The sequence below is a fragment of the Thamnophis sirtalis genome, unplaced genomic scaffold, assembly GCF_051295495.1.
Source record: "Thamnophis sirtalis isolate CommonGarterSnake01/CBP01778 unplaced genomic scaffold, rThaSir2_p1.2 scaffold_3, whole genome shotgun sequence".
NCBI classification, from domain to species: domain Eukaryota; kingdom Metazoa; phylum Chordata; class Lepidosauria; order Squamata; family Natricidae; genus Thamnophis; species Thamnophis sirtalis.
Genome location: NW_028261383.1, coordinates 99,598 through 124,119, shown reverse-complemented (window position 1 = coordinate 124,119; position 24,522 = coordinate 99,598). Strand labels below are relative to the sequence as shown.

Sequence of the window (24,522 nt, the reverse complement as noted above, 5' to 3'; positions counted from 1 at the left end):
AATGTTTTTGCCCTCCCCGGCCCCCAGGAGAAACATGCAGGCCTTCCAAACCCTGTGCATGCCCCATTTTTTAATGAAAAACAGGGAACGCAGAGTTTGAGAGTCCTGCAAACTGCCCCTGGGCGCTCAGGAGGGCAAAAAGGCCCGTTTTTGTGAAAACAGGCCCGTTTTCACTTGTTTTTGCCCTAGATGAGTTCTCGGATGCCATGTGGAGAGTTGAGTAATATCCCTTTCCCCATTGGGGCCATGCAGGGGCAACTTTCTAGGCTGTTTTGAGTCCAGGTTTGGTTGAGCACTGCTTCTTTCCAGGGGCCCTGTGGTGAGATGGATAAAGGACAGATACTCTCATGCCTTAATCCCATCACCCTGGTGCTGAAAGGGGAAGATCTTTGTTATGTTGAATAGACTGGCCCAGTCATTTTAATAGCCCATTAAAAGGTGCGGGCTATTAAGAGTGAGTCAGCTTCCTGCATAAAAACGTTTTTCCCCATTTCTGATTTAGGGAAATATAATATTCTGCCATTTCAATATTTCCCAGGATATTTCATTTTTCAGGGTTTTTTTCCCCAAAACTTCCTACATTTCCCTCTTGCATTGCGTTTCCTCTATGGAAACAAGCGCGAGATCTGAGCTGCTCTCTCAAGCTCTTCTTTCCTGTCTCGGGATCTTGTGATTAGCAAACCAAAGAATGTGAGAAGACCCACCTACGCTCAGAGGACCCCCTCCCAATTTTAATTCTGGTGATGGAGGGTCATCATGTAACCCTTGCACCAGTGACTATTAAGAGATCAATTTAAGACCTGATTGCACCTGAATTAAAAATAAACAACAATAAATATTATTCTGTTAGGAAGGAACACCCAAAAAGTAAAAGTACCAACAAAAAGTACCTGAAGATCACTGCTGAATACTGGCACTTTAAAAAAAAATTTTTTTATTGATGTTCTATTTATTACATTTCTTAGTGCTTAATAAACATCGTGTTCTTTGGATACTTAAGTTGCAAAGCAATACAAAGTCTGCACCCCTTTTCCCCAACCTTTGGTAAGATAAGTTCCACCTTTGATAATATCCTGTGTCTTCTTTATGTTTGATTTTCAGTGTAAGTCTATCCATTTCTGCACAATCTAATATCTTCTTAAATATCTCTCCCTCTTGTGGTATTTCTTCATTTTTCCAATATTGTGCGAAAATAATCCTCGCTGCTGTTAAGGTCTCTGTAATATTAAATGCACGCTTTTCCTATAATTTTTTTCTGATCTCTCATCCCTAATAAAAACATTTCAGGTTTAAAATCTACCTGTTCCCCTATTATCTTTTCTATCCGTCTTTATATCTTGGCCCAAACTTTTTTAGCTTCAACTCAAGTCCACACATAGGATAAAATGTGCCCGTTTTTCAAATTACATTCCCAACATTTCTAGACAAATTTTTATGCCCTTTGAACGGAGTTCCTGAAGGGAAAAACCTAAAAGGGGCTTCTGTGTCTGGCCTCATACAAGCACAAACACACAAACTGGAGCAGGGGAGGAAGCCCCGCTTGCAGCCTGCAGGGAGGGACACTCTTCCCATGGGCAGAGGAAGCCTCGACACCCACGCCCACCGGAGGCACAGAAGAACTTTCCCAGCAGGTGAGGCTGGCTGGGAGTGGGAGGGGCTGAGGCTGCAACGGGGGGCGGGGCTTCTGCTCTCAATTACCACCCTCCCACCCTCCTCCTCGCTGCATCTCAGTTTCCCTCCGCCTCTTCCGCTTCTTCCTCGGAGGGTCGGCGCTGAATCCCCCGGGAGAGGCTCTTGGATCCCGCTCGATACAGGTGAGGCTGCTCCCCCTTCGGCTTCCAGGCCTCCCCTCCTCCCAGGACATCTCCCCCCACCCCGACAGGAGGGATGGGGGGGGGCGGATCCCGCTGTTCGGCTCGCAGGGTTTCCCTCGTGGAGATCCGGCACTGGCGTTGCCTGCAGAGAGCGGATCATTCCCTTCCCTCCAGGGGGCCAAAGGGGTCCCCGTCCCTCGGCTGGATCTGTCCCCTCCTCGCCCGGCCAAGGCTCTCCGGGTGGATCCGGGAAGGAGTTTTGGGGTAAGTTGCTTCAGAAGGTCCCTGTGTGGTCCGTCAGAGCACGAGATCTCTGAGCCTGGATGTCCCGCACGTGCAATTGCAAAAATGAAGCTTTAAAACCTTTGTTGAGGTTTGTAATATGCTCTTAACACAGATTGGCCTCATTGCAATGGGGAGGGGGAGAGTTGGGGGGAAAGAAAAAAGGCTTTAAATGAATTGAATGGAGTTCATGTTGTCCTAACCCACAAAAGATCCTTTTTCTTTGAGCTCCACCTTGTAGGAAATTATCACCCAGCCCTCTCCCAGAAAAATGAAATATCCTAGGAAATATTGAAAAGGCAGAATATTTCTCTGGATGTGAAAAGGGAAGAAACATGTTTTAAAAGACAGAATAGCCCCCTGTAGCTTCCTGCCCATCCCCACTTTATCAACCAGCCATTAAGAAGGCCAAGCTAGTCCCTTTACATAATAAAGACTTCTCCATTGCAACCCCAGGGGGATGAGATTAAAAGCATGATAATATTGGCCCTTTACTCAACTGATCACATGGCATCTGAGAACTCAACCAAACCTGGATTCAAAACGCAGCCTAGAGAGTTGCCCCTGCATGGCCCCATGGGAGTCTGACAACCAATCAGAATACATTTCTGACACAGGAACAGGAAACCGAGAGGTGGGACTGAACAGGTTATAAGAAGCCTAGCAAGCCCCTCCCTCAGCCCTTCTCTTCTCCACCAACATTGAAACATGTGATCACCTTTTCTGTTCACGGCTCAAGCCTTGTGGCCCTGTCCACCAAAAAACCATCTTTCCAAGCAGCCTCCGTGTCTTCAGTGTCTTTCCCCCCACTTGGAGCCGAACATTTCTTTCATCAACCTAAAAGGCCAACAATTAAATCCTTTGTTTTAATTTCTAAGCTTTGTATTTTCCTTCTTTTGCCCAGAAGAGGCTGGGATGGGGCAGCTCCTCCTGGGTGGATATTTTGGAACCCACCAATACTATGGAAGTTTTGAGGCTGGTCTTGTGAGCAGCTCCTAGGAGAAGCTGATGGCCAGAAGGCTCACTTCAATAACTCTTTTGAACCGCCTACCCGGAATCCTTCAACTTCCAAAGAGAGCAGCCCTTTTCACACATGCTCTTTTGCCCATCTGATCTCTCTCTTCTTCCCGTGAGTCTTCCTACTCACAACTATGCAATGGACCCGGCTGGACTCCATCTTAGTAGTTTCTCTCCATTTTGGCTCATCAAGATCTTCTTGAATCACGATTCTCTCTCCATTATTACTACCATTAACACATAATTCCACCTTTTGCTTCCTCTTCCAGGTCATTTAGAGAGTAAGTGGAGGATTACTGTCGGCATCTGAGCCTTTTTCCTTTCTCCTTGCAGGGGACCAGTGAGGATCTGGCCGTGAACCCCACAGAGGAGAAAGGGGAGTTCTTGGATCAGGATCCACAGGGCGACTTCCAGGAGGTTCTGAAGGCCTGGCAAGGTTGTCTCGGGTTCTTAATGACTGAACTGAGCTGGTTCTCCCAACCCAAAAAAGGATAAGAGAGACCGCCTCCTGCCAATTACCTCCTTGCGACCTATTAGATCACACAGATTAGGCCTCCTCCGAGTTCCATCTGCCAGTCAGTGTCGACTGGCAACTACGCGGAGGAGAGCCTTTTCAGTAGTAGCTCCGACCCTTTGGAACGAGCTCCCCGTGGAGATTCGTACACTCACCACCCTCCAGACCTTCCGCACAGCCCTCAAGATCTGGCTATCCCACCAGGCCTGTGGTTAAAGATTATAATCCGTCCCCTCCCGAATGATGAATGTTGCTTTCACTTTTAATTACGTACTGTTTTTATATGTCATTGTGTGTACTCCCTTCCCTATACGTTGTAAGCCGCCCTGAGTCCCCTCAGGGAAAAGGGCGGCCTATAAATAAATTTATCTAAATCTATCTAAATAAGAGAATAACAAAATAATAGAGTTGGAAGGGACCTTGGAGGACTTCCAGCCCAACTCTGTGCTCAGGCAGGAAAACCCCTAACATTTCAGGCAAGCCCTTCTCCAATTTCTTCTTCTTCACTATTCTAAACCTCCAGTGATGAAGCACCCAGATCTTCTGGAGGCAACCTCTTCCCCTGGTTAATTGTTTTCGCTTTCAGGCAATTTCTCCCTAATTTCCATTCACGGCTTCTTGTCCTGCCTTCAGCTGCTTTGAAGAATAAGTTGAGTCCCTCTTTTCTTTGTGGCAGCCCCTCCAATATTGGAACAGCGATATCACGTCAGATCCTTTTTCCTTCCCATTAATCCGAAAATGATAGGCCTGAATAATCTTTTTTCTTATGCTAGTGTTTAGTTTGGTTCTTCTTGAAAAGTTGGGCAGAATCTTTAAAAATCCATATTTTCCTCGTTTTCCCTGATGGGATTGTGATGTGGCAGTCCTTTGTTGTTGGATGTTTTACAATGGACAGGTTTTATGGATGTTTTGAGGCTGGTCTTGTTATCAGGTATCAGAAAAAGCTGATGGCCAGGAGGCCGCCTTCCATAAATGCCTAAACCAGACGGCCCTTCCAAAGCTAAGATAACCCTCCATCAATCTGAATCTCTCTTCTTTTCTCTTCCACCAGCAGGAAAGCAACTGTCTCCAAAGATTTATCTGCAAACCAACTATCAACAGAGAGTAGAAAATCAGCCCAAGGCAGCAGCTGCCAGAAGTGATGGATCCCCCATCAGACACAATCAGCACTCCGAAAAACCACAAAAAACCTCATGAATGTTCAGAGTGTGGGAAATCTTTTGGTCGCAGGTCCCTCCTTCTGACCCACAGGAAGGTCCATGTGGGAAGTGGATCCAGTCAAGGTTTGGAGGGTGAGAAATCTTTCTCTGGAACCGAGGTCAAAGACATCAGAAGCCCCCCAACACCAAAACCCCATAAATGTGAGGAATGTGACTTATGCTTTGGTCAAAAGTCATACCTCCTTAGACATCAGAAAATCCACACTGGAGAGAAACCTTATCAATGTCTGGAATGTGGGAAATGTTTCCGTGAAAAATCCTCTCTCAGAATCCACGAGAGAATCCACACAGGGGAGAAGCCTTACAAGTGTTGGGAATGTGGGAAGAGCTATTCTCATAAGCAAAATCTTTTGATCCATGAGAAGATCCATGCAGGAGTAAAGCCTTACAAATGCTTTGAGTGTGGAAAATGTTTCACCCAGAGTTCAGGTCTTCGGAATCATTGGAAAAAACACACAGGGGAGAAAAATGAAAAGTGCCTCGAATGTGGGAAATGTTTTACCTTGAAAGGAAGCCTGGTGCAACATCAAAGACGTCACAGGGGAGAGAAACCCTATGAATGCCCAGAATGTGAGAAACGATTTGTGCATTCTTACAATCTTCAGAAACACCAGGAATGGCACAAAGAAAAGTTACCTTACACATGTGGGGAGTGTGGGAAAGGCTTTCGTGCACAACGTGAGGTTCAAATTCATCAGAGAAACCACACAGGGGAGAAACCCTACAAATGTGCAGAATGTGGGCAATGCTTCTCCCGAAAACACCACCTTGGAAAGCATCAGAGGGTCCACACAGGAGAGACGCCATACAGCTGTGTAGAATGTGGAAAATGCTTTGCTCATAAGGAAGGACTTTGGATACATCATAAAATCCACACAGGGGAGAAACCGCATCAATGCAATGAATGTGGACAATCCTATCGTACCGCATCAATCCTTAGTCGTCATGTGAAAACTCACACGGGGGAAAAAAACTACAAATGTTTAGACTGTGGGAAAGTATATGCTCACTCATCTTCCCTTAGAAGTCACAGCCGAATCCATACAGGAGAGAAGCCGTATAAATGCTTACAGTGTGGTCGGTGTTTTGCTCGGAGAGATACTCTTGTGAAGCATCAGCGACTCCATACTGGTGAAAAACCATTTAAATGTTTGGAGTGTGGGAAATGTTTTACCCAACTTTCATTACTTCGCATGCACACCAGACATCACACAGGAGTGTGGCCTTACAAGTGTGCCGAGTGTGAGAAACCATTCCATTGCAAATCAAAGTTAAGCCTCCATCAGAAAATCCATAGCCGAGATAAACCTACTGTATTTTTTGGAGTATAAGACGCTCCAAAGTATAAGCTTTTCGGAAGGAAAACGGGGGGCGGGGGATCTGCCTCTCCTTCCCAGCAATTTTCCTCCTTGCACCAAACTTAAACAGTACAGAAGATATACACTCTTTGTGATGTTACATTTCAGACTATACTTGTTCACAAAGCAGCATTAGTGACTTATCCGATTTATTACTCAAAAGATGTGTGTGTGTGGGATTATATATAATATTTTGCAGATACAGGAAGTCTTTGATTTATGACCACAAGTGGGAATGGATTTCTGGTCATAAGTTCTTACAGTCAAGGCACCCTGTTATTTGGGGTATTTTGGTTCATCCTTACAGGGCCTTTGTTAATCTGAAGATTAATCTGAAGAACTGAAGATTTAAAGAGCAGAAAATGCGGTGAGGGATGGAATGAAGATGTTTCTTTCTTTTACTATCTTTTTGGGATGGATTTTTTTTTGCTTTTCTCACATTGTCTTTTTCATACGTTCAAACACACATATGCATACACATACATACAGTATATTCACAGACATTAGGTACTTGTATTGAGTTTCTTTGTTTGTTCTGCGAATATACTCTATTTTTCAGAGTAAAAGACGCATCTTTTTCCCTTAAAAAAAGTGGGGTGAACACCTGGGTGCATGTTATACATTGAATACAGCACTTTTGGCCTCCTGAAACCCCACCCTGTGGATCCCGTTTTTAGCAAAACTGGACGCGCAGAGTGTTTGGGAGAACTGCAAAATACTGGGGGGCTGGGGCAACTCTTTGAATGTCCTAGAATGGCCCAAGCAGAGCCCTGACTTGACCCCTATTGAGCACATCTGGAAGGACATCAAAATGCCTCTCCACCAATGGTTGCCATCTGTCCTGACTGAGCTGGAGAGGATTTGCAAGGAAGAAGGGCAGAAAATCCCCCGACCCAGATGTGCAAAGCTTGTTGCGACATACACCAAAAGATTCGAGGCTGTAACTGCCACCAAAGTTCCTTCAACAAAGAAACTGACTGAACGGTATGGTCTGGATACTTATGCCAATGTCTTATTTCAGTTTTTTATACATTTGAGGACATTTCTAAAATTCTGTTTTCGTTTCTCATTACACAGGTCTGCAACTAAAAAGCTGTTTGATTATTTTCATCTAATTTCCATGTATTTTGGTGTGCTGAAAACAAATAAAATATTGAAAAAACTCCTAGATGTCATGATTTGCCACAACATGTAAAATTGTCTTCAAATTTATCTTTTTTTTTTAATTGTTGGGCTTTTTTATATTATGGGTTTTTAACCAAATTTAAAGTCCAAATTACTATTAATTAATTCACATAAGTGCATTTAAGATATACAATGCCAAAAAAATCCTTAAAGGGTTTGTCCGAGTTCTGTAAAAAAAACAAACAGCACTATAAATCTGATGGTCAGCAATATATAAGTTTTAAGTCTGTGCTTCTAATGGTAGAAGGGATTAATCTTTCCTGAAGAATCCAGTGGGAGGGAGACACAGGGCAGATAGCAGCATCTCCGGTCAGTGCAGGGGGGGGTGTACAGACACAGCTGCTCTCTCCTGCATGCCACACTTGTGCACGAATCATCATCAGGTACTTGGTTCTAGGCTGTTCACACTTTTTCATCGCAATTCATGTTAGCTCGTCATTCTTCAACCGTTATGTTATGGCTCCGCGAAAGTGTATTAATTCACCAGACAGTTTCTGTTTCATCTGTGGTGAATATACAGTGTTGAAGCAACAGCAGAATATTACAGACTTTGTGAAAAAAGTATACTTTGCATTCTTTGGACTAAAAATTGGAGACCAAGATAAAGTTTGGGCGCCTCATAAAGTGTGCAAACGGTGTGTTGAGAACCTCCAAAACTGGTTCAAGGGTAAGAAAAAATCTTTCCGTTATGGCAAGAGCAAAAGAACCATAGTGATGACTGTTACTTTTGTTCATGCGATGTGAAAGGGTTTAATTCCAAATGGAAGCATTCCATTTCATACCACAATCTTCACTCAGCAATTTGTCCCATCCCCCATGGCACAGATACACCAGTACCCAAGCCCCCTGCTACCTTGGAAGAGATACCTAGCTCCGATGAAGGTGAAGTCATACCTGAACCAGATGACGAATCAAGTTCTGACTTTGAAGATGATACAAGACCAAAATTGTTTTCTCAGGAGGAGATGAATGATTTGGTAAGAGACTTGAATCTTCCCAAAGATGCCACTGAGTTACTCGGATCAAGGCTGAAAAGCAGGAATTTATTGTTGCCAGGAGTATCATCTTCATGGTTCAGACATCGTGAAAAGGAGTTAGTTCCTTACTTCGCCCCGGAAGACAAGTTCGTTTATTGCATCGATGTCGAAGGTCTGATGGGTCAATTTAAAATCCAATATGATTCAGAGCAATGGTGTCTTTTTATAGATTCTTCAAAAAGAAGTCTCAAAGCAGTTTTACTCCACAACGGTTTTTACGCTTCCATACCTGTAGGTCATTCCATACACTTGAAGGAAACCTACGAGAACTTGGAATTGGTTCTTTGTAAACTTAAATATGAAGACCATGGTTGGCAAGTGTGTGGGGACTTGAAGGTCTTGTGCATGCTGCTCGGGCAACAAGCTGGGTATACCAAATACCCTTGTTTTCTGTGTCTATGGGACAGTTGAGACCAACAAAATCACTGGACCAAGAAGAGTTGGCAGCTAACAGTCAAGTGAAAAAAATGTCCTCCGAGAAACTTTGGTACCTTCCCATAAAGTTCTTCTACCACCTCTCCACATAAAATTGGGATTGATGAAGCAATTCGTAAAATCACTTCCAAGAGATGGAGAATGCTTCAAATACTTGGTCACCAAGTTTCCATGCCTGTCGGAGGCAAAATTGAAGGAAGGTGTGTTCGTCGGACCAGACATTAGAAGGCTTATAGTTGATCAAGAGTTTGTCAATACCATGACGGATCCTCAAAAAGAAGGGTGGATTGCATTTAAAGAAGTCGTGCAGAAATGTTTAGGCAATAACAAAGATCCTCACGACAAAAAGATCGTCGGAAAAATGCTGAAAGCATTTCAAGCTCTAGGTTGCCTGATGAGTTTGAAAGTGCATTTCCTCCAGTCCCACCTTGACTACTTTCCTGAAAATTTGGTACCTGTGAGTGAGGAACAAGGTGAACGATTCCACCAAGACATAAAAGAGATGGAAAGGAGATACCAGGGAAAATGAAGCATTACAATGATGGCAGACTACTGTTGGATGCTTCAGAGAGACATTCCAGATGCTACTCGCAAGCGTAAATGCACCAAGGGGAGCCTCACAAGGAAGAAGAATCGAGTTTAGTGTGTTTAGGTGAGCTCATTTCAGTTCAAAAAAGGATTTTCATGAAAATATTGTAATAAAACTTTAATTTTATAAGTCTATTTCCATTTATTTTGAGGTATTGCCCTATTTAACATAGTTACCTAAATTGTCAGGAAACGTGATGTCCTATGACAAAATGGAGGTCATTTTCGGATTCAGCACACCAAAAAACATAAAGATTATGTGGTATAACCAAAACAGCTCTCGAAAAAATTTCTTTTTGCAGACCTGTGTTATGAGTTTAGATTAATGAGGAAAAATGAATTTCATTTTTATTAAGGATTTACCTTTATTGAGCATTATATTCATAGATCAAACAAAGAAACTCAATACAATACAATAGCAGAGTTGGAAGGGACCTTGGAGGTCTTCTAATCCAACCCCCTGCCTAGGCAGGAAACCCTACACCGCTTCAGACAAATGGCTATCCAGCATCTTAAAGACTTCCAGTGTTGTGGCATTCACAACTTCTGGAGGCAAGCTGTTCCACTGATTAATTGTTCTGCCAGGAAATTTCTCCTCAGTTCTAAGTTGCTTTTCTCCTTGATTAGTTTCCACCCATTGCTTCTTGTTCTACCCTCAGGTGCCTTGAAGAATAGCTTGATTCCCTCTTCTTTGTGGCAACCCCTGAGATATTGGAACACTGCTATCATGTCTCCCCTACTCCTTCTTTTCATTAAACTAGAGATACCCAGTTCCTGCAACTTTTCATATGTTTTAGCCTCCAGTCCCCTAATCATCTTTGTTGCTCTTCTCTGCATTCTTTCTAGAGTCTCCACATCTTTTCTACATCGTGGTGACCAAAACTGAATGCAGTATTCCAAGTGTGGCCTTACCAAGGCATTATAAACTGGTATTAACACTTCACTTGATCTTGATTCTATCCCTCTGTTTATGCAGCCTAGAACTGTGTTGGCTTTTTTGGCAGCTGCTGCACACTGCTGGCTCATATTTAAATGATTGTCCACTAGGACTCCAAGATCCCTCTCTCAGTTACTATAGTACTATTGAGCAAGGTACTACCAGTACCTGTGCATTCCGTTTTTCTTGCCTAAAGGTAGAACCTTACTCTTTTCATCATTGAATTTCATTTTTCACCATTGAATTTCATTTTCAACCTATGTTTCAGCCTATGGAGGACAATGTGAAAAAAGCAAAAAACATCATTCCAAAAAAGATAGTAAGAAAAATAAACTTTCCCTCTTCACCCTCAGCTACATCAACACTTTATCTCTAAATAACCTACCAGATGCATCTTCATTCCATCCCTCACCACCTTTTATCCTTTCTAAATCTTTAGTTCTCTTCTTAATTCTGGTCATAAGTCAAAAATTTGAGTTTCCTTCAGTAGAAAAAAAGATTTTCCCCACATCAAAACTTTTTAGGATTTGCCTTCTGTCATTGTGTGAGGCTTCTGGTGAATTAAAAAAACAAACAAGTTTTCACATTTTCCACAACTAAATACCATATTTTTCAGAGTATAAGACGTACCCCCTCCCCCCTAAAAGAGGGTGAAAAATTGTGTGCTTCTTATACACCAAATGTAGCCCCCCTCTCCTAACGGCCTCCAAATGTAGCCCCCACCCAACAGCCTCTGCCTCCCAGCAATTTACCTCCTTACAGCAAACGGAGAAAATGGGGCTTGCGGAGGTCACCAAAGGCTATGGCAATCCCTGCAGCCTGAAACAGCTGATGAATGGGAGCATGCTTAAACTGAAATTGAAACTTGCTGTTTGCTGCAAGGAGGCAAATTGCTGAGAGGCAGAGGCAGATTTTTTCCCCTCCTAATCAGGCTAAACTGAAACAGGCTGTAACAGCAGAGAATAATGTATACTTCCAGAAAGCCACATCAATTTTAACAGCATCTGTATAAGTATAGTCTATAATGTAACACCAGGGTCGACAGGAAGTTCTTCAGCTGGACAGACGTAGGGGATGTGAGCTCTGAAGAGGTTCACATGAACCCTGTCTGACAAAGCTTCTCCGGTGTCCCTTTTTTAGGGGCAGACCCCCCTGAAGGGAGGGACGAAGAAGGGCAGCGTCTCATCAGACCCTGGGGGAAGCAACTGATCCCCCGTGGGTTAGAGATTTTCCTATGAATTGGCAGTCATAAATATGTCTGACAAGATGCTGTCTTTTTGTCAAGCTAATTGAGCAGGCGAGACCGGGAGAGATGAAAGACCTGGTAAGAGAATTTTATCTAACCCACAAGTATAAATTAAATCTGGAAAAGGCAAAGAAATCTTGGAACATAAATAATAGTGATGGTCAGATTGGGACTTTGATTTTTCCTAAAGAAAGGAAGAAAAGAAGGTGGAGGATTGTAACACCAGCCCCCACCCCGGAAGTTTTTTGTTTGAAACGCTTTTGAATAGAAGAATAAAAAGCAGAGAAGTGACAAACGTAACTCAATTACGCTTTTGAATATCAATATAGACTTAATATCGATTTTTATTAAGTTGCAACAAACTTTACTGGAACAGTGTGGCAAGACTCTGTAAAGGAGGGGCACAGGAAGCCAGGCGTGGGTGTAAGACAGAACAGAGGTGAAACGGACGATAGCTTAAGACATTATAGGAACTTCTCTTTTTGTATTTTTCCTATGTCCTCTGTTTGTAACATTCCAGAATGAACTTCTCCTTTTTGAACTGTCATGTTTGTCTCGTGTATGGAAACGCTGTGAGAAAGCTGAGTTTGTAGCACGGTATAAAATTAACGTCCTGGGCAGAGCCCAGGCAGTTCAGATCTTGGTGTGTTAACACTCTGTACTCGATGCATCAATAAACCTGTATCTCTTTTACCTTTGTAGTCTCATGTCCCGTTCTTATAATTGATATGTGGTAAAAGCTATTGGCTGCTGCAACACTTCCAGCTAATATATATATATGGTGACCAGATTTTCAGATTGGTAAAAAGGGACACCTTTGACCCGAGGGGGGGGGAAGGGCTTGATAAAAAATTTTATACGGAGCAACAAAAATTTTCATACAACGCAAAAATAGTATTGTAATACTTTTTTTATTTCAACATAACTACAATTTACAAATATAAATTGTAACTGTTGCCAAACATCAAAATTTTGATCGCGTGACCATGAGGATGCTGCAACGGTCGCTAAGTGTGAAAAATGGTCATCAGTCACTTTTTTCAATACCATTGTAACTTTAGTCACTAAGCCCATTATACCACCTGTCAGCATTGATTTCATTTAGTAATCAGGAAAGAAACCATTCAACTCCATTTGAATGGAAATCAAGTGTACTTTTACTAATTATAAACGAACAGTTGCAAAGCTAAGCTGAGTCTGGTTAATTAGGCGCGAAAGCTAATAATATCATGCATAATTCATTCCCCTCCCCTTGGCACCCCCGTGCATAGTCTAATCATGTTGCACCCAAGTGTCAGGTGTGAGATAACTTCAAAAGGCATCACCAGGATGGAATGCTGGACAGTTGGCCTTGGCGGGAAACTCCCTTCCTCCACATGTGCAGTAAGGTGATCAGATCAGCATCTAGAAACTTCCTCCAGCACATAACAATTCCCCTCCCAAATACCATGCCCCCCTCCCCGTTTCAATGGCAGCCGAAGCAGCAGCAAAGCAGAGGCTGACACCACCTTTCTTGCCACAGTTCTTAAGTGAATAACTGCAGCTGATAAGTTAGTAACATAAGTGAATCTGGTTTCCCCATTTGACTTTGTCAAAAGGTGATTATATGACCCCAGGACACTGAAACCATCATAAATACGAATCTGTTGCCAAACATCAAAATTTTGATCGCGTAACCATCAGGATGCTGCAATGGTTGCTAAGTCCCCTTCGGGGAAAAGGGCAGCATATAAATACAATAAATTCAATTCAATTAAGTGTGAAAATGGTCGCTGTGTGAAAAATGGTCATCAGTCACTTTTTAAAATGCCATTGTACCTTTGGTCACTAAGCCCATTATACCACCTTTCTTGCCACAGTTCTTAAGTGAATAACTGCAGCTTGTATAACCAACTGCAATCTTGGAATTGGATATCAAGGAAGAACAAAAGACTAAGTGGGCCCTCATTGCTTTTTTCCATAGCAATTGAAGTAGATAAATCTAAGGTGAAGTAGAACTCTGAAACAAGGATTGTATAACAAACTATAGCTTTGAACATCATGGAAAACTGGGAATTAGAAGAACTACGTGAAATTATAAAAAATATACATAAATCAATAAAATCAAGCTTAAATGGAATTCTGAACCCAGTGAAGCAGATATCTAAAGAAGAATTCAGAAGAAGGGGGAGAAATAGAGGGAAATAAAAAGCAGATAATAAACCCACATCAGCTTTGGTATTGGTATAGGGAAAATGGTAAAGAGAGGAGGGGTGACAGATAAAAGTACTCATAGCAATAGCAATAGCAGTTAAACTTATATACCGCTTCATAGGGCTTTCAGCCCTCTCTAAGCAGTTTACAGAGTCAGCATATTGCCCCCAACAACAATCCGGGTCTTCATTTTACCCACCAGGATGGAAGGCTGAGTCAACCCTGAGCCGGTGAGATTTGAACAGCGAACTGCAGAACTGCAGTCAGCTGAAGTAGCCTGCAGTGCTGCATTTAACCACTGCTCCACCTCCGCTCTTGAAGGTTGTTAGTGATATAAAGAAAATTGAAGTAGGAGGCTACACCTCAACAAAGAGAAATATAAAAATACTTGAGTGAGGATGGTTTGGGGAAAACTGTTGGGAGTGGAGGTGTTAAAACAAAGAAAAGGGGGAAGACAGGAACAGAGAAATGGGACAAAACACTTACTAGGAAAAAATCAGATACCTAGATAGGTGAAAATATAAGGTAAGATAAGGGTTTTATTTTTAAATATGAAAATAAAATGGAGTTGCTAACTGGTTGAACATAATAATGGAAAGATAACTAAAAAAGCCAAAAAACATTGACTGTGGATAAATATGAAACTGATATGGGGAGGTTGTAAAGCAGAGGATTCTGTTTCACTTTTACATATGATAATTAAACCGAGTTGCGAATTGACTGAAAATGACAACAGTAGGATAGATAACTAAACATGGGTTCAATTTTAAGATGGTGAAAAAAGCGAGATGTTTACTGCTTGTTTTCCTTTACATAATAGATTAAGGGAATCGTAATAAACATTGAACAGTGTGCTGTGTCATTTATAGACAATTTAAGGATTATTTAATCCAAGTTATAGAAAAATAGAGAGGGAACACGGAATATACTGTATCTACAATGGGAAATTATTATGATTTTAAGATAGAATCACAAGTTGGGAGCGCATAAGGATGTATAATTATATAAAGATAATGATGAGAATAGCTAGGAATTGTAACCAGGTCTACATCTCGACCAAAATTAGATTGGGGGGGAGGGGCTTAAAAGCACAATAACTATATATGTATACTTTTTTCTATTTTTTTCCAAGAAAGAATGTTAAAATGAAATATGTATATTGATAAATACCTTCAACATGAAACGGAGCTTGCTAAGAAGCCGAAATACACCAAGTAAATGATAAGAGTGGGAAGAAAAGAGGGGAGGCAGGGGAAGGAGAAAGGAATAGGAGAGAGGGCAAGGAGGGGGGAAGAGGAGGAGAGAAAGGAGGAGGGGAGAGAGGAGAAGAAGAGAGGAAGGGGGAGTAGGGAAGGATGACAGAGGGAAGAAAGGAGGCAGGGAGTGGGAGGAGAGAGGGAGAAGAAAGTGATGGATTAGGATAAATACGGTGTATGGAAGCAGAAGAGCTGAACAATTGTGTTTTGGGAGCTGATGGTAAGATGAATTGATGTAAACAATAATGCAAAATGATGTTGGTTATGTAGTAGAATACATGTGATTATATGTTGTGAAAATGGAAAAATAAAAAAAATTACAAAAGAGAAAGAAATGTAACACCACAAACAGTGTAAATCTTCTGTACTTTGGAGCATCTTATACTCCGACAAATACAGTAGGTTAATCTCTGCTATGGATTTTCTGATGGAGGCTTAACTTTGATTTGCAAAGGAATGGTTTCCCACACTCGGCACACTTGTAAGGCCACACTCCTGTGTGATATCTGGTGTGCGTGTGAAGTGTTGAAGGATGGGCAAAACATTTCCCACACTCCAGACACTTATATGGTTTTCCTCCAGTGTGCGTTCTTTGATGGGTCACAAGACAAACTTTGTGGGAAAAACACCGACCACACTCTGAGCACTTGTGAGGTTTCTCACCTGTGTGGATTCGGCTATGACGTCTAAGGGAATCTGAATGAGCAAATTGTCTCCCACAGTCTAAACATTTGTAGTTTTTTTCCCCTGTGTGAGTTTTCACATGATTTCTAAGGGCTGATGAGGTACGATAAAATCTTCCACATTCGTTGCACTGATGTGGCTTCTCCCCTGTGTGGGTTTTATGGTGGCTGCAAAGGGCTCCACTTTGAGCAAAAGATTTCCCACATTCTACGCATCTGTGTGGCTTCTCTCCTGTGTGGACCCTCTGATGAATTCCAAGGTTATATTTTCGAGAGAAGCACATCCCACACTCCCCACATTTGAATGGCTTCTCCCCTGTGTGGATTCTCTGATGAACCTGAAGCACTGTTCGTGTAACAAAACCTTTCCCACACTCCCCACATTCAAAGGGTTTCTCCTCCTTGTGCCCCTTCTGGTGTCTCTTGAGTTCAGAAGGATCCACAAATGTTTTCTCACATTCTGGGCATTCATAGGGTCTCTCTCCAGTGTGACGTCTCTGATGTAGCACCAGGCTTCCTTTCGAGGTAAAACATTTCCCACATTCGAGGCACTTTTCATTTTTCTCCCCTCTGTGTGTTTTCCAATGTCTCCGAAGATTTGAACTCTGGGTGAAACATTTTCCACACTCAAAGCACTTGTATGATTTGATTCCTGCATGAGTCTTCTCATGGGACTGAAGATCTGACTTCTGAGAAAAGCTCTTCCCGCATTCCCAACACTTGTGAGGTTTCTCCCCTGTGTGGATTCGGCTGTGACGTCTAAGGGAATCTGAATGAGCAAATTGTCTCCCACAGTCTAAACATTTGTAGTTTTTTTCCCCTGTGTGAGTTTTCACATGATTTCTAAGGGCTGATGAGGTACGATAAAATCTTCCACATTCGTTGCACTGATGTGGCTTCTCCCCTGTGTGGGTTTTATGGTGGCTGCAAAGGGCTCCACTTTGAGCAAAAGATTTCCCACATTCTACGCATCTGTGTGGCTTCTCTCCTGTGTGGACCCTCTGATGAATTCCAAGGTTATATTTTCGAGAGAAGCACATCCCACACTCCCCACATTTGAATGGCTTCTCCCCTGTGTGGATTCTCTGATGAACCTGGAGCTCTGTTCGTGTAACAAAACCTTTCCCACACTCCCCACATTCAAAGGGTTTCTCCTCCTTGTGCCCCTTCTGGTGTCTCTTGAGTTCAGAAGGATCCACAAATGTTTTCTCACATTCTGGGCATTCATAGGGTCTCTCTCCAGTGTGACGTCTCTGATGTAGCACCAGGCTTCCTTTCGAGGTAAAACATTTCCCACATTCGAGGCACTTTTCATTTTTCTCCCCTCTGTGTGTTTTCCAATGTCTCCGAAGATTTGAACTCTGGGTGAAACATTTTCCACACTCAAAGCACTTGTATGGTTTGATTCCTGCATGAGTCTTCTCATGGGACTGAAGATCTGACTTCTGAGAAAAGCTCTTCCCGCATTCCCAACACTTGTGAGGTTTCTCCCCTGTGTGGATTCGGCTGTGACGTCTAAGGGAATCTGAATGAGCAAATTGTCTCCCACAGTCTAAACATTTGTAGTGTTTTTCCCCTGTGTGAGTTTTCACATGATTTCTAAGGGCTGATGAGGTACGATAAAATCTTCCACATTCGTTGCACTGATGTGGCTTCTCCCCTGTGTGGGTTTTATGGTGGCTGCAAAGGGCTCCACTTTGAGCAAAAGATTTCCCACATTCTACGCATCTGTGTGGCTTCTCTCCTGTGTGGACCGTCTGATGACTTCCAAGGAGGCCTTTGCTGGAGAAGCATTTCCCACACTCTCCACACTTATACGGCTTCTCCCCTGTGTGGATTCTCTGATGAACCTGAAGCACTGTTCGTGTAACAAAACCTTTCCCACACTCCCCACATTCAAAGGGTTTCTCCTCCTTGTGCCTCTTCTGGTGCCTCCGAAGTTCAGAAGGACCCACAAATGTTTTCTCACATTCTGTGCATTCATAGGGTCTCTCTCCACTGTGAATTCTCTGATGTCGCACCAGGCTTGATTTCGAGGAAAAATATTTCCCACATTCGAGGCACTTTTCATTTTTCTCCCCTGTGTGTGTTTTCCAATGTCTCCGAAGACTTGAACTATGGGTGAAACATTTCCCACACTCAAAGCACTTGTATGGTTTGATTCCTGCATGAGTCTTCTCATGGGACCGAAGACTTGAGCTCTGAGAAAAGCTCTTCCCGCATTCCCAACACTTGTAAGGTTTCTCCCCTGTGTGAATTCTCTCTTTGGTGTCTTTTCCAGAGAAGGATTTCTCGCCCTCCAAATCTTCATTGGATCCACTTCCCACATGGACCTTCCTGTGGGTCAAAAGGAGGGAGTGGAGAGCAAAGGATTCCCCACACTCTGAGCATTCATGGGTTCTTTTGGCTGTTTTTGAAGTGCTTCTTGTGTCTGATGGGGGATCCAAGAGATTCCCACCCTCCATGCTTTCCTGGCGGTGGCTGCCGTGTGCTTGTTTTCTACTATCTGTTGACAGTTGTCTTGCAGGTGAAGCTTTGGTCACAGTTGTTTTCCTGCCAGTGGAACAAAAAAGAAGATGAGAACATTATTTCCTTTCGAGAAACATGGAAAAATCACAAAATTGTTGAGTCTGACATTTGTAAACTGCTCAGAGACTGCTGTAAAGCACTATGTACAGTATCTAAGTCGAAGTGCCATTGCTAATAACAACCACAACATTGAGTTTAGAATTGCAGTTCTTGAGCAAACAGTGATGTGACCTGTCAAGTAATTACAGCTTTGCTCAACCAGTGGGATTGCAATCCAGTTGTAGCCGTGAGTAGCTGCCTATAGGAAAGACAAATAATTAAGGCGAAAAACGTCACAGCCTTGTTGTTTTGTCCAATAAAAATAAAGCACAAATGAAGGTAAATATTCGCATCCCAGGATGAAGTTGCAGGATGCAATCTCAGTCAGTCATCGGGACCAGAGGTTTTGTCTTCCGAGCTTTCGGACTCGTGCTAGTGCCCATCCTCAGGGAACCTCCCTCCAGCAGTGTGTGTGCTGTGTGGTGTGGCATAGTTCTTTGTGTGGACCATGACAGAGAAATGCACACACTCTGCTAGAGAGAAGTTGCCTGAAGAAGAGCTCCAGCACAAGTGTGAAACCTTGGAAGACAAAACCTCTGATCCTGATAACCCACCCAAATTGGATCCATAAAAAACGAATGTTTATCTTCCAAACCGAGATTTAACCAAGACTTTGATGGGCCAAAACCGAAGAAACCAGCAAGATGAAATCCAACAGGGATCAATGCATGTCAGCAGGACAACTCAAAGGAAGGTAAGAGAGTCCAGTTGGGGCAGATCCAGTGGTGGGTTCTTACCAGTTCAGACCTGCTCGGCCAAACCGGTAGAGGTTTGGCGGCATGGATTGTTGGCAGGCCTGCCACGCGCTCGAACCTGCCACGCACTCGAACCTGTTCTCTGGTTGGCGCCATAGGCACTGCGATCTTCTTTTTTGCTTCTGTGCATGCGCAGAGCAGTTTTTATAGTAGAGACTGCTGGATATCTGAGAGACTGCCTCCTGCCACATACCTCCCAACGGCTGATAAGAACTCACAGACTGGGCCTTCTCTGGGTGCCGTCGACCGGACAATGCCGGCTGACGGCTCCTCGGAGGAGGGCCTTCTCTGTAGCTGCTCCGACCCTGTGAAACGACCTACCCGTAGAGATCAGAACCCTCCCCACTCTCTCGGCCTTCCGAAAAGCCACTAAAAGCTGGCTATTCCAGCAGGCCTGGGGCTGTTGACTTCAGGAACGAGATCCAGCCCCACCCAGATTGAGTGTATGGTGTGTTGTTTTTAAATTGTTTCTTTTTAAATTGTTTCTTTATTTTTAACTCCTTATATTAACTTTATCTGTAAGCCACCCGGAGTCCTACAGGATTGGGCGACATATAAATTTATTAAAAGTTAAAGTTAAAGTTAACACACCCCTGGGCAGAGCATGAGTGAAATAGGTTGCTCTTTCCCGCTCTTTTTGAAAGGTGAAAGAACAAAGATTTAAGGCTTTCTGGGGCTGAGTTGTCTCAGTCAGGCGTTTTGGAAAATAGTGACAATTGCGAAAGGCCGCCTTCTGGCCATCAGCTCGTCCTGGTACCCGCTCACAAGGCCAGTGTCAAACTCTTAAATTGAAACAGTCATTGGCTCCACTTTGTTAGGGAAGCTCCCCGTTGGGAGAACGAGTGCGTTCAGAGAAGTGTTGTGAGAGTGTTGTTGGAGAACACACAAACCAGCATACAGAGACACTGCAGTTTAATAGGCTTTTACGTTCGTGGAAATAGAGGTATCAGAGTCCATCAAACAGTCCAAGTCATACACGGATAAGACAGTCAGTCATCAATGTCTTTCAGTTAAGGGATAATCCAAATAACATAGTCCAGTATCATATAATCAGTTCAGAACCAAAAGTTTGCTAGCAGTTGCAAAACTTACAATAGCTCACGGCACTTTTTAACAGCCAGCTTCCAAAACACTCAGATCAGATCAGCCCAGCACCTAACAAAGAGCTAACAGTCGTTCTGGCTCCCTCTTATGGCCAATTGAGGAAAACAGCAACCAATCACATTTTACAGCATGATTTAAAGGAACAGGTACAACGTTGTTACTTGATTTATATATTGCCAACCCAACTGTTAGATTATATTCCTAACGCACTTGTTGAGTAAGATATAGTTTTATTAGAAGTCAAGTGTATCAGAGCCATGGTGGTGCAGTGGTTAGAGTATAGCACTGTAGGCTTCTTCTGCTGACTGCCATCTGCTTGCAATTTGGCAGATCGAATCTCACCAGGCTCAAGGTTGACTCAGCCTTCCAACCTTCCGAGGTCGGTAAAATGAGGACCCAGATTGTTGGGGGGAAGAGGCTGACTCTAAACTGCTTAGAGAGGGCTGTAAAGCACTGTAAAGCGGTATATAAGTCTAAGTGCTATTGCTAGTTCTTGACTTTACAACAGTTTGTTTAGTGACAGTTCGACGTTACAACAGAACTGAAAAAAGTGACTTGTGACTATTTTTCACATTTACAGTTGCCGCTTGGCAACTGACTCATATTTAGGATGGTTGCAGTGTCCCTGGGTCACGTGATCCCCTTTTTGCAACTCTCTGACAAGCAAAGGCAATGGTGGAAGCCAGATTCACTTAACAACCATGCTACTAACTTAACAACTGCAGTTGTTGCTCAACAATAGTGGCAAAAATATTGTAAAATGGGATAATGAGCCCAGGTGGCTCAGTGGTTAGAGTACTGCAGGCTATTTCTGCTGACTGCTGGCTGCCTGCAATGTGGCAGATCAAATCTCACCAGGCTCAAGGATGACTCAGCCTTGCAACCTTCCGAGGTCGGTAAAATGAGGACGCAGATTGTTGCGGGCAAGAGGCTGGCTCCGTAAAACTGCTTAGAGAGGGCTGTAAAAGCACTGTAAATCGGTATATAAGTCTAAGTGCTATTTCTATTGCAATAGTGCAAAAGGAGACATTTAACTCCCCCCTAGCAACACACACACACACACACACACACACACACACAGACAGACAGACAGACAGTACAGATTAGGTTCAGACCAGATATTTTCATAACAGAGAAGCACAGTTTGGGATGTAGCATGGATGCTTGCTGACTTTGAAGTAGCCCATGGAGGAGACACCACCCTTACTCCCCCCCCCCACACACACTTCAAGCATTCTGCCTCCCTTTGGTTCATAGCAATCCCTCAGCAAATAATAGCGAAGCACAACCTGCCTCAAAACCTCGCTTTGCAAAACATCCACCATGAAGGGCCACATCACATCCCTTTCAGGGCAAAAGAGGGAAAATACTGATTTCTCCTGATTCTACCGAGCAGATTCAACATTAGCATAAGGACAAAGGATTTCATCTGTTCCCCTTTTAAATTGAGCTCAAAGAAAAGGGATCCCTTGTAGGTTAAGACAAGTTAATTTAAAACTTTCCTTTCTCCCAAACTTCTCCCAAACTCTCCCCTCTCCATAGCAATGAGGCCGGTCTGTGTTAAGAGCACATTACAAACCTCAACCAAGTTTTTAAAGCTCCGTTTTTCCACCTGCACGTGCGGGATATGGATGCTCAGAGACCTCTGACGGACCACAGAGAGACCTTCAGAAGCAACTTACCCAAAGGTCCTTCACGGATTCCACCCGGGAAGCCTTCGCCCACCCTGGAGGGAAGGGAGGGATCAGCCCTCTGCAGGCAAAGCCAGAGACGGATCTCCCCGAGGAGATCTTTTCTATCTCTTCCTCCCGGCGGGGAGCAGATCTCCAGGCTGGAGGGGAGGCCCGGAGGCCGGAGGGAGAGCAGCCCCACCTGCCCCGAGCGGGACCCAGAAGCCTCTCCCGAGGGATCCTGCGCCGATCCTCCGAGGAAGAAGCGGGACCGGTGGACGGAAGCGGAGAAGCAAAACTTCTGCTTTCCTCTCGGGCTCCGCTTCCTCCTTTGCAACCCCACCTCTTAATAGCTCCACTTCCCTCTTAATAGCTCCACTTCCCCAAATCTCCCCTCCGTTCAAAGTGCCAGGAAGGAGAAGTCAGGACTTTCCGTTTTTTTGGTACCTTTACTTTTGGGTTTTCCTTCCTAATTGGATAATAAATATCTATTTTTACTCCTTTTAATTCAGCTGCCATCGGGTCTCACGCTGATCTGCAAGAGCCACTGGGGAGGGGATTACATGATGACCCCCCTCTCCATCTGTGAGAGTTCAAATTGGGTCTGGGGTCTCTGGGGAGGGGCTTTCTGCAGCCTCAGACCCTTTGGGGGGGGGAGGGCATCAGCCAACCCCCAGAGCTCCTGGGACAGGAAAGGAGAGAATTTGGGGGAGCAGCCCCTCTCTCACCATGATTCCCAGAGGCAACACAATAGGGAAGCCACTGCAAAATAGAAATGATTTTTTAAAAACTTATTAACATTCGCCTTCATTGTTTTTACAAATGACTCAATCTTCCTTCCGCTATTTTCCCCACAACAACCCTGTGAGGTGGGTTGGGCTGAGAGAGTGACTGGTCCAAAGATGGCCCATCAACCTTTCATAGCCAAGGCAGGGCTGAAACACACACACACACAAACACACACACACAGAGACTGACACAGGGAGAGAGAGAGAGAGAAAGAAAGGACGAAATAAATAAAGAAAAAAGAAAGAAAAAGATGAGAGATGAAAGAAAAAAAGAAAAAAGGGACAGAGAGACAAAAGAAAGGAGAGAGAGAGAGAGAGAGAGAGAGGGCAAGCCACTCCCACAAAGGAGGCCACACCCACAGAGTAGATTACAAAAATTGTTGAAACCCACCACTGGCCGAAACCCATGGCCCCAGGCTTTCTAACACAGGGCCTTAACCACTGGGCCATCCTGGATGTCCTGAGTGTTGATTGGGAATTTTAATATGGGTGGACTTCAGCTCCCAGGATTCATGCCGGCTGGGGAATACAACACGTACCATCGTCCATGTAGACAACACCTGTGTGTTTGAGGAGTGTGAACGCTTATGAAAACGATCCCCTGTTTAAGGAGGGGAAATGAAAGGATCCAAAATCCATGTTCAAGGCCAGAACTTGTTTGAGGCGAGTGTGGCTGGCAGAGCCCTTGCTCTGTTTCAACCAGCAGCTGAAGAAGGGGAGACAAACCGTTATAAAACTGATAAATCAACCCTGATCCTGACCATTGGGATTTGCAATCTAGTGGGAGCCAGGAAGGGTGGATTTTCTGTTGCAGCCCCCTGCCCTGGGGAAGATCCTTTCCTGGGGGATCCAGCTATCTAGCCTTTTGAAAAACTTTAGGGACCTCAATATTTGGGACAGAGTTAGGCTGCAGGATCGGAGGGGTGTGTGTGTGTGTGTGTGTGGTGCCAGATTCTTTTGTTTCTCTTGGTTTTAGTTTTATTATTGTGAAACCCTCCCCTCTCCCCCAGCTGTCTTTCACAAGAGAGGTGGCCATGGAATCCAATGGGTTTCCGCAAGAAGGGAAATCATCCACTCTGTTAGGTGGTTGCTAAACTTGGTAATAAATCAAAATAAAAACGTGCAGCTGATCCTCAATTTATGGTCGTCTGCCCATTATGGATCGCAGTCATGAAGGACCTTTTTCGGCTGGGCTCCTTCATTACTTCAAATGGTCGTAAGGTGATGGCTGCCTGTGGTGAACCCCCATGGCTGCCTCTGCCCTCCAGCTGTGCCTGGTGAGCTCTGGGCTGAAAGGGGGGACCGACCCAAACTCAGCCTCTCCCACTTGAGCTCAGAAGGGAAGATGGCAGAGTCCCCCCCCCCCCAGAAAGGGCCGCAAGTAATAAAACTCTGGCTTCTTTTCCCAAAGGTGAATTTTCCCCGCTGTTGTAATATAGTTCCTTGTGTAGGCGTAGCGGTCACCCATGGCCCAGTGGATAACGGGGCATGCAGAGCCACGCTGAACCACACAGGAGAAAACAAACTCCTAAAACTCCATAACATCCTGATAGTTCATAACATAACATCCTGAGATGTGCCCTACCAATGACATCCAGGATTTGACCATATATAGACAGAACTTCCCTGAGCAGTAGATTAGAAATTGTAGTTTTATAGGCTGTTTTTAACCACATGCTATTGCTCCTCCTGCCTTTGTCCTATCTCAATAAAAGGGGCTCTCAGACCCCCAATCTGGATCGTCGCTCCATCCCGAGAAAGATTGTGTCCTGTCTTTTCTCCAATTGGCCTCATGGACGAACCACGGGAACA

The 24,522-nt window shown here is 43.9% G+C and overlaps 2 protein-coding genes across 2 annotated transcripts in view; one reads left to right on the top strand and one right to left on the bottom strand.

Annotated features, from left to right (window-relative positions):
- LOC106553938 (uncharacterized) overlaps positions 1 to 24,522 on the bottom strand; it is a 50,029-nt gene that overhangs the window by 9,275 nt on the left and 16,232 nt on the right. The window contains exon 2 of the mRNA XM_087711777.1: positions 15,497 to 18,318. Coding sequence (XP_087567903.1) covers positions 15,497 to 18,230 — 2,734 coding nt within the window. The 5' untranslated portion in view covers positions 18,231 to 18,318. The remainder of the gene's footprint in view (positions 1 to 15,496; positions 18,319 to 24,522) is intronic.
- LOC106553937 (uncharacterized) lies at positions 3,450 to 8,663 on the top strand. The gene is made up of 2 exons (XM_087711198.1): positions 3,450 to 3,549; positions 4,679 to 8,663. The coding sequence occupies exon 2, from the start codon at positions 4,769 to 4,771 to the stop codon at positions 6,176 to 6,178; it is 1,410 nt and encodes a 469-aa protein (XP_087567324.1). The 5' UTR covers positions 3,450 to 3,549; positions 4,679 to 4,768; the 3' UTR covers positions 6,179 to 8,663.

Bases quoted from the DNA above. Each gene is read 5' to 3' on its own strand.
- LOC106553937 (XM_087711198.1), top strand. From the start codon at position 4,769: ATGGATCCCCCATCAGACACAATCAGCACTCCGAAAAACCACAAAAAA.